Raw genomic sequence first — 10,576 nt, forward strand, 5'->3', positions numbered from 1 at the left:
TTTGTAATACAGAACAGACAAGAGCCCTGATATAATTACTGATTTTTCTTGCACCCACCACACCTCATGGAAGCCTATTGTTACACTGTTTGCTTGGGCATTTACCTTCTCCAGTTCACAGTTAGACATTGTAGTCAGGAGACATTAGATGTTGCCAATATTGTCTGCCCATTTCCCCTATAAAACAGTGTCTGGCTACACACTGGACATTTAGTCTAGGCTAAAAATATCTTGATTGCGTACACCAATTCAGCGACACACAGAACGGCAAAGCTGTCACATTGCCCTGTCCATAAAGAATTTACAACAATCAAATATAAACGTTCATGAGACATTTGGTTAATATTTGAATTCATCTTAAGTTAATAATAGCTTTTGTAGCTCGAAGGTATGTAATAAGCAACCGAGGGAGGAGCTCGATTGAGGTGAAAACGTTTTATTCCTATTGAACCTGTCCTGGCATTAGCCTGAACAGCCGCATTAGTAGGCAGCTCACTCCCCTCTACAGCTGAACACAGGAAGAGAATAACAGGCAGTCTGGCATCAGTCTATCAGCTTTTCGCGGTTTTGTGAATGTCTGCAGTGTGTGTCAGGATTGGTGTTTGATGTTCTATTGATACTGCACTCCAGTGTTTTTTTGGGTCCCTGTAAACGCAGTCACCGTCAGGACTTTGCATGAGCAGTCCCTGCCACAGACACCGAGGTCAAAGACATCTGAGCCTCCTCTGTCCTGCTCTTCTTAAATTACTCTGACCTGCATTTTCTTGTTCTCGCTCTTGTTCTCTAGCACACAGAGCCTTAAAGGGACAGTCCAGCCAAATTGGTCACCATTTACTCACTCGGGTTTTTCCCAGATCTGTCTGACTTTTTCTTATGTTCACCTACGCTTGTTTTTTGTACTGCATTTGGTAATATTACAGTATATATATATATAGCTTACAAGAAAAGTTTTGGGACATTACGTTGTGTGTATGTATATAAATATATATAGCAAGGTTGAATTAAAATAAAGACAAAGATATTTATATTGTTAAAAAAAAAAGTTCAATATGGTTTTTGTTTTGTTCTTTGGTAATTTTCTGTTTCCGTTTTCAAATGATCCTGAAAAAAAACTGCATCATGCTTTTCACCAAAATATTAAGCAACACAACTGTTGTCAGCATTGATAATAAAGATCGAGCATCAAATCAGCATGTTACAATGATTTCTAAAGAATCATGTGTCATTTAAAACTGGAGTGATGCTGCTGAAAATGAAGCTTTGCCATCACAGAAATAAATGACATTTTAAAGCATATTAAAATAAGAACAGTTATTCTGAATGCCTATAATATTTGACAATATTACTGTTTTGGTGAGCAATAAAGACTTCTTTCAAAAACATTAATTTTACAATATAAGGCTCAGTTTATATGTATGAATGCAATTTATCCTGTGAAATACATAGCCTATTTAATTTGCAATAGAGACTGGGTGAAACAACATTTCCACTATGTTTTTGAAGCGGCTTTAACAACAAACCAAACTTGACTTAAAATTTCAGCAGTGTAAACTTCTCCTTTTGTGTTCCACAGAGCAACAGAAGTAACACTGGAATGATGTAAGAGTGAGAAAATGACTACACACAGCAAATTATAACAATTTTCCATTTTGGGTGGACAACACATTCACATTACCCAGAATCCTCACATCTCATCAACAGCCATGGGCAACAAAATCAGACCGTCCCAGCTTGTGAAAGGGGTAACTACACCATTATGCATCCACAAAGAAAAATGCTGGCCATTCAAAAGCAGCCATGTATATGTGATTTCAAGACACCTTCCTTATAAACACACGTTCTTAAATAACAATGTTCATAGGTCAGGAAAACTTTTATACAAGTTATAATTTAGGGTTAAAGTTTCAAAGTCCAACATGGTAACAACCCTGTTTACAAGTAAAAAGCTCTGCTCTAAAACCTAGTGAGCTTCCAGTGTCACATGACCCTTTAGAAATCATTCTAACATATTGATTTGGTGCTAAAAAAAAAAAAAAAACATTCATTATCATTAATGTTGAAAACAGCAGTGCTGCTTTATATTAGGGCTGCTCTGATCACGATCGGCCGATCGTTATGCGCATCTCGTCAGTAAAGCCGGTTCTCTAATCAGCGGTAAATAACATCAGGTGCGTGATGACCCCACACTTTTGAACTGTAGTGTACATATTATGAGTTGTGTGCATATTTTGTCAAATTTAAAGTGGTCTATTTTTGATTAAACCAAATCAATTTCTATAGATACTTTTCAGTCCGTCAGCTATCTTGGTTTTCACTGACTTAGCATAAATACAAAATTGAGATATCTTATAAGGCAGCTGGCAGCATAATGTTGCTGTTTACCTTCTGGAACAGTTGTTGCAATGGAAGCGTGCCCACAATGCCTTAAGACGCTGTCAAAGCAAGCAGCTCACTAGGTATTGGAACTGATCTACAGCACAGCTGTGAGCATCCGTCTGGAATTAAAGCTTACCTGTAGGAGATGTTGAAGCCTGTGAGATTATACGCAGCGTCACTGAAGAAGTGCAGCAGGGCGAAACCAGATGGTGCCACCACCTCTGGCACGGTCTCATTGCTGTAGCTCTCAGGAACAATTAAACCACTGGAACACGAAAGAGAAGAAGATTGAATACTACATACCTCTGCTGACAGGGAAACCAACAGATTTAATCGTTTCAGTGCTTTCTTGTTTAATCGTACTCTAGGAAATTGTCAGTGTACTTTCTTCATAATGGTCTTTTAAAATACAATTTTATTCACAAAAATTTTTTTTTTATAAAGTTTGAAACAACAGCATTTATTTCAAATAATTATCAAATAATCATTAAAAATGTCTTTACTTTTACCTTATCAATTTAATACATGCTGAAAAAAAGCATTAATTTCTTTAAAAATAAAATACAATAATGCTACGATGTTAAGATCACATGACCAGTCAAATGCTGCACACTTGATCCAATTCTAAAACGCTTTTGGTTGAAGAATCAATTAATCATGGATGACACATATATCAGGGTATTTCCACCAGAGCGTAGTTGTATTTCCTAGAGGACGTTCACACAGGATGCTTGTGTTGAAAAGCCGTGTCTGATGTGGTTTAAGGAGCTTGAAAGCTGGAGAAGCACAGCGGCCCATGTGGAAACTCCTGTATTCTAATCTGATCCTGGATTAACAGGTCATAACCTGGCCGTCTCACTCCTCATGTTTACACCACACGCACACACAGAAATAAAGAGAAATGATGAGAATACCTGAAGGCAGCGAGTAAAGGAGAGTAGATGGAGTCTCCATCATACACGTAAAGATGATCCCAGCTGCACTCGGTGGCAAAGTGCTCAAAGCGAAGCCTCAGGATTGAGTTCGACCTGACAAGAAAACAACCAGCGTTACCCACACAAAAACTAAGTATCTGATACAGAGTACTGCTGCATGACCCTAAACTTACAGGACCTGACAAATGGTTTAAATTTGTAAAAAACCAAGATATGTATTATGCAAATGGGGGTTAATCAATCTCTAATCGATTTTGAGTTAAGCCAAAATGTAAAATGTAATATTAATGGTCAGGTGAGGTGAGGTCACAAGGTCTTGTTAACAGGCCAGGTTCAGGCTTAACGTTCAGACCTCTAATCTGAGAAAGACAGTTTCATTTTCAGGCCAATACTCACTGTCCTTCAATAAGCCATGTGCACTTGGTCTTGTATTTGTAGTTTCCTGGTCCATCCGAGAGATAGCCTGAGGGTCCCGTTAGCCTGTGTATGAGAGACACAGCATTATCAAATCACGCATTCACACACACCTAAAGGGACAGGTTATTATAAAAGACAAATATAAAAATCACCTACAGTTTAGCAATTATGAAAAGCAAGTTCAACAGCCCTCAGTGAAAGTGTAATTGGGGAATTAAATAACAGACAATATTTATGTTACTAAATGAATATAACTGTTTGATAATAATGGTTTAAATTACTATAAAAATAAAACAGCATAATATAATACATACAAAACTGTATCTTTCTGTATTTTGGTACCCAAATGTTGACAGGTATGGGTTCAACAGAAGATGTCATTCATTTTGGGTAAATCTAACATGTAATCTTTGGTCTTTATTCTATTAATAAGTTAAAATGAAAATCAAGAGAGGCAATAATGTTTGATATATTTGGTTTCATTGTAATGCATGTACGTTCCCTGAACTACATTTCTGCGGCTATGTTTAAACAAAACCGAATAGAGGCATTGGTGTCTGATATCATATTTTATCTTATTGTAAATACAGTGAGGAAAATTGCAGAAGCCTAGACTGATGTTATCAAGTACGCTGCTGTTGGCAGAATTACCGGACTTGAGTCGTCCCATCTGCAGGAGATCACACTCCCGAGTCGAACTCGTGAAATCCCAACTACAGAGGATGCAAGTCCAAAATCTGGGTACTTTGTATTGAGAAACATGCACAGACCTACTTCACCAGACTATTTGCTTAATCTTCTCAGAACTTCAGACCGCGATGGAAACAGACAGCAACAGGTTTTGGAAAAAAAGTTCCCGGGACAAATTGTTCCAGGTAATTTCAGTGGGATAAGCGGCTCAATGACTACTGGCAACTTCTTCAAAACATCTTCTTTTGTGTTCAACAGAAGAAAGCCATTCACACAGCTTTGGAACAACTTGAGGATGAGAAAATGTTCATTTTTGGGTAAACTATCCCTTTAACATGCTGCCATTTTTTATGTAATCTACAAAACTCCTACTCTGGTAGAATAAGGTTTATGTGTGGCAGCAGTAGCTCCGCTGCATTCTGTGGGGACGAGGTATCTAAGCCCCTGACTACAGTCTCAAGGTGCTTTGTTATCAGTGAAAAACAGTTCATTAACACACCCACAATCCTGTGGGAGCTGCACATACACTCTCCAGCAGACTGCTGTGACAAACACACACAACCGAGATCACGATTCTCGACAGAGCACAGCAATCTTCCACCCAGCCAATTAGATCATCATTCAACAATGTCCCATTAGAATCATTAACAAATAAAATCACATCATGCATTTCCTCAAATGAAGCACATGGGTTCAATAATGGGCAAAAGATTAATTAGAATAATTGAGCTGTTTTGGGCTGCTTTTTTCTTGTCAGTTTGGCAGCTGTCTCCATTCAGCCTTTATGATGATAGAAGACAGCCGAGCGAATGTCAGAAATGTGATTTCAAACCTGGATCTACTGAGAATTCGACTTGCTAAGTGCAGACGGAGCTGCTGAGAGACGGAGCACTTAGCGTGAGCTACTGCACGCTTTAACAGAACACACCATCAGATGATGTTCAGCAGAAATGTGGTGTCCGGTCAGGAATAGACTCATGTGTTTGTGGTTGGTGTGGGGAAACAGTCAGGGATCTGTATTTCACCAAAATAATGCACTAAAAAGGTCATTTCCTAAAGCAGATCCTGTTTCTCATAATTATGTTACAGAATTATGAATGGGCCGCAAATTAGAAGACAAGCAGCATACAACATCACGGCTTTCATACAGGACACACATTCTCTCTTTCTGTGATTTCTGGGAGAGAATTCTATTTATAGATTCATATTAAATAAAAGAAAAGAAAATCAGTATGTTCTAAGACGAAGCTACCCAATTTACTTTTGGACATACTGTACTGTAACTGCACTCATAAAGAGTAGTGTGTAGTAATTACGAAATACTGTGACACTGAAGAATTGCCATATTTACATACCATGGACCATGATACCCCTAAAAATGATTTGAAATCCTGAAAAAAAAACATCCAAGAAACATGATTTCACCTTTGTCAACTACAAGAAACATTGTAAAACATTTATAGTGGAATCACCATTAAGCACGGCACCATCTAAAAACTTGCATCCAAAATCACGTACGGTCAGTACTACATTTGAAGTTCCAGTAATTCACAACCGTGAAAAATTTATGTTCTATATAATATAGTATGAACAATATACCGGTAGGTAGTACTAAAAAAAAATAAAAAAAAATAAAAAAATTCAGACATACTACAATCACCACATGTTAAATGTCCCATGACCTACTAGTGTCTATAGCGACTTTTCATTGCCTTGCACAAATCCTCTCCTATGGCCTCATGGGACGAACCGAATGCACACCTCAGAAGAGTAGGTCATCCAGGTACTTTTTGCCTACTGTTTTGAACATCATTTTATGTTTGTGTACTTTTTTTTCACATACTAGGAAAGCATCTGATTTGGAACACAACATGTCTCATACACATATTTTTGTTTTAATTTTAGTTGAAGTTTTAGTAATTTTATTACATGCTTTGGTAATTTTTATTGCACTTTTCTTAATTTTTTTAAGCATTTATATTTTTTACATTTAGTTTTAGTACGACAAACATATATTACAGGTAGCTGCAAAAAGCTAATATTTCACATTTTTGTGTTATGTTTTTTTTTGTCCGCTATTTACATATTTATATTTTATTCCAATTACTGAAATGTACAGTAGGTTCATTTTAGTAATCAACTGGGTCTGATCACTGCACAACGTCAATGATTAAACAGCACATAAAAACAAGAGTCGGATTATAAAGGAACCTGTGATGAGTGTCAAAATAATTAAATATTATTAATGTATTACTCTGATGACGCGTGTGCCCACAAAATGCCCATTATGCATTTCATTTGGAGAAATCTACATAGAAAAACAGAGCTAGCAGTGAATTAGGACTGCGTTCATAGACGTTACTCCTGGTCATTAACAGGACAGGAACATTCCTGAACTGAGATGAATTGGCAGAATGGTCTCTGCCTCCAGCGTGGCCGTGTTAGATTCATGATTGACACCACATGATCATTTGGCTTCAGTCTGCCTGTCTCTTCGCAGCCATTTGGAGTCTGATTCACCCCACGTGACCCAAAGCCTCCAATGTAGCCAGTGTCTCTGCCAGTTGCCCATCAGTGAGTCACATCCCATGATGGAGCAGCATAAGCCAAAATTCATATTCCAATGAAACCATAAAATAATACTGTTTACTGGCATTTAAGCCACTGCTATGGAGATATTTACAGTACCAGATAAGTATGACACAACAGACTCACGTCATTATAAACTATAACAATAATTGACGACAAGGGAGTGAAATATTCAGCCAAAATATTCAACATAACATTTCATTGAGCACAATATTAAGGGCCCGAATAGGCTAGTGCAAACCATTTGTTATTTGGCGCCCACAGGTTTGCAAACATTGAACTATTTAAATGACATTTATTAAAATGATTGAAGTGATCATTAATGACAACACCTTAAAGTTTATACTTTGTGATTACTAAAATGTTTGAAAAAGCTGTTAAAATTACATTTGCAACCCTGGACCACAAAGCCAGTCATAAGTAGCCAGCAAAACATTGTATGGGTCAAAATTATATATTTTTTCCCTTCATGCTAAAAATCATTAGGATATCAAGTAAAGATAATGTGCCATGAAGATATTTTGTAAACTAGGTAAATAACGTTATATGAAAACGTAATGTTTGATTAATAATATGCATAGCTAAGAACTTCTTTTGGCAACTTTAAAGGTGATTTTCTCAATACATGTATAAAGCTCAATAAAATTATATATATATATATATATATATATATATATATATATATATATATATATATATATATATCCGTGACTGGTTTTGTGGTCCGGGGTCACCTCTATACTTTTAAAATGTAAAAAGAATACACACTTCACAGGACCCCCGCCAAATATTTATATAGAGCCTATAGGCGCCGGACAGAGCAGGACGTATATTTTCATAATTCCCTAAGAAGAGCCTTCATGATACGTTGTTAATATCACCACACATAAACCAAGCTATGAACAAAGTTACAGCGAGTTGGTGTCAATGTCACGAGCATCAGCTGGGAATAAGAGCCTCGTGTGTCTCACCTGAAGCGGCCGCCGCAGTGCTGGCACTGCTCCCCGACCCATCCCGGCTCGCACACACACACGCCGCTGTTACACTGGCCGTTCAAGCAGGGTTTTTCGCACTCCTTCGCCTCCGTGGCCGCGGATAGACGGACCAGTCCGCTGAAGGCTGTGATGAAGAGAAGACATCGCAGGACGGTACTGTGAAGGCCTCCGCGTGTCAGGCCGAGTGTCATACACCAGCGGCGGCCGAGGGCCCTCCGAACCTCCGCGGCCATTCGCGCAGAAACGGCTGACAGTCGGAGGCGAATCCTCTGTTGGTCACTAGCGGATGAAGGGAGACAAAGGATGACAGTGTTGTCGATGCTGTCGGCGGCCCGTGCTTTCGTTTTGGAGGCAGATTGTTTTAACTTTTCTTCCCGTTCACATCTTACCGATGCTTATCGCTGCACTACCGAGACCGAGCTTGAGACCGAGACACATATTGACACCCGGAAATGACGAGATTTCAGGCGAGATGAGGAAGTACGCATTGATTGATAAGGAGTGCGTAATTCAATCCAGTAATTAGGATAAATGACCCAGAACAAATTATATAAACTTTAGGCATAATATATATATTTTTTTAGGAATAAAGCAATATTATAATATGCACGTACAATGCCGTTGAAGTGGGGTTACGTGGTCGGGAAATAAAAATTATAAAGCAAGCATAACTCTCTGCAAATCTTTCTAGAGTTATTATCATATCAAATTGTATGTGATAAGATTTCTATTCCATTCCACACATTGTGGTCTATCAAAAGATCGTGTCAGTAGATAAACAAACTATAGCTCAACAGCGTTCCCTTGTGGCCTTTTGTGGTATTTAACCATCATATATACTGCTACACAATGTAATTTTTCATTTAATTATTTATTTTTGATATATAGTTCTTCTGTAATGATTATTATTGTATTGTTTATTTTCATATTGCATCAATATTTAGTTCAGATACATTTTAGAGCATTCATCATTAATCATGAAACACTGGTTAAGTACACACAAGTTTTGTTCTAATTTTGCTTTTGCAAGGATGAGGACATTCCACAAGTTTCTGTAACACTCTGGAATATTCTAGTGCTTACAGGAACATTCCAGAGCATTGTAGAACTAGTCAGAAAAGACAGTAATCATACAATGTGGACTTCTGAAGTTTTGGACTCACTTTGGTAAGTTTATGTTAAACTGTTGTTAACTCAATGTTATGCATGAGCAATACCAGATTAGCTTGTATAAGTTGTCAACATTTTTTGGTTGTTTAAGTTTTCATGGGTATTTTTAATGATAAAAAACAACAACTTTTTTTTGTATTCAGCATGTAAAACATGAAGAAACTTTAAAAATAAAAGTGAAAACTTTTATAAAAAATGGTTTCACGGTGCTATAAAAGATTCTTTCAAAAGCATGATGACTCTATATAAAACATGTCTTATAGCAGGAAATGATTGAAAAAAACAGCACTTTTACAAACATCATAGAACGTTTATTAAATTCTGACTTGTAAGAAGTCACAATAATTCAGCGCACTCCACTGGATGAAGTGCATTCATATACCTTATTTATACCTCAAACCAATCCAACGGATTGATTTTTGTTCTCAACATAAATAAAAACAAATAAACATATTTACATAGACGGCAGGAAACATGGCTGGGCTAAAGAACATGAACATAAAACTGGGATATCAACCGTCACAAGGAAAAAACGAAACAACTGGAGAACACTGGAGGAACAAAATTGTCAGAACCAAATGCTACATTAACAAAGAAACAAGCATGAATAAAACTGATTCAAACCTCAAGACTGGAGAAGATCATTAGGCAGGGAAAGAGCTGTTGGAAGGATTTGCCACAGTGATCTGAACAAACGGGATCAGCACTCGCTGCCGTCTTCACAGATACAGGTTAAAAACTGAAGGGTTCACAAGTGGTACAGGATGCAGTCCTCATGATTAAGGGTCAAAGGTCATAATCTTTTGTCTGTTCTGCAGCATAACAGCCCGTTCAGGAAACACACCTGTGTTCACATACATACAGAAGCGGCTCCTGAAGGTGCAGAGGCACCCGGTCCTCTTAAACACGTCCACAGAGATCAAATCCATCACCAGAGACCATAAAGATCCACTCTATCACCATTCTCTCAAACCATTCTTAGGAAAATCGTTCACAGAAGTTATAAAAAGCAGTTACTATACAGAAACTTTCATCATATACAAAAGAAAATTGAGTCCCTCTAATCAAAATTGGTAAGAAAAATTATACAATCAGTAATCACCTGATATGTTACAATTAAGTGTGTGTGCTGAATATTTGGTCGAAGTGATTCCTCCAGCTGTATCCTTTCTTATTGTGTAATTAGTCAAAGCACTTCTTATTCAGATTTTTTTTTTTTCATTTTCTTTTTTTTAGGAAAATTATCACAATTTGTGTTTCAAAATGATTTAACATACAGTAAACTACTTTTCTGGCTGCTAATGACATGAAGTATTTTACAGAATGATGTTCAAAGTCTCCGTTTCAAATCATTCAATTCTAAGTCTCATACTGACCATCATCACAAATTTGTCATTCGTGTCT

The 10,576-nt window shown here is 37.3% G+C and overlaps 1 protein-coding gene across 1 annotated transcript in view; it reads right to left on the bottom strand.

Moving 5' to 3' along the window:
• Positions 1-8,465, bottom strand: part of LOC132157164 (attractin-like) — a 69,026-nt gene extending 60,561 nt beyond the window's left edge. Inside the window, exons 1-4 of the mRNA XM_059566377.1 lie at positions 7,979-8,465; positions 3,708-3,791; positions 3,291-3,404; positions 2,513-2,641 (exon numbers count right to left, since the gene is read on the bottom strand). Of these exons, the coding sequence (XP_059422360.1) occupies positions 2,513-2,641; positions 3,291-3,404; positions 3,708-3,791; positions 7,979-8,235 (584 nt within the window). The 5' untranslated portion in view covers positions 8,236-8,465. The remainder of the gene's footprint in view (positions 1-2,512; positions 2,642-3,290; positions 3,405-3,707; positions 3,792-7,978) is intronic.
• Between the last annotated feature and the right edge of the window lie 2,111 nt (positions 8,466-10,576).

Source organism: Carassius carassius, chromosome 14 (genome assembly GCF_963082965.1).
Source record: "Carassius carassius chromosome 14, fCarCar2.1, whole genome shotgun sequence".
NCBI lineage: Eukaryota > Metazoa > Chordata > Actinopteri > Cypriniformes > Cyprinidae > Carassius > Carassius carassius.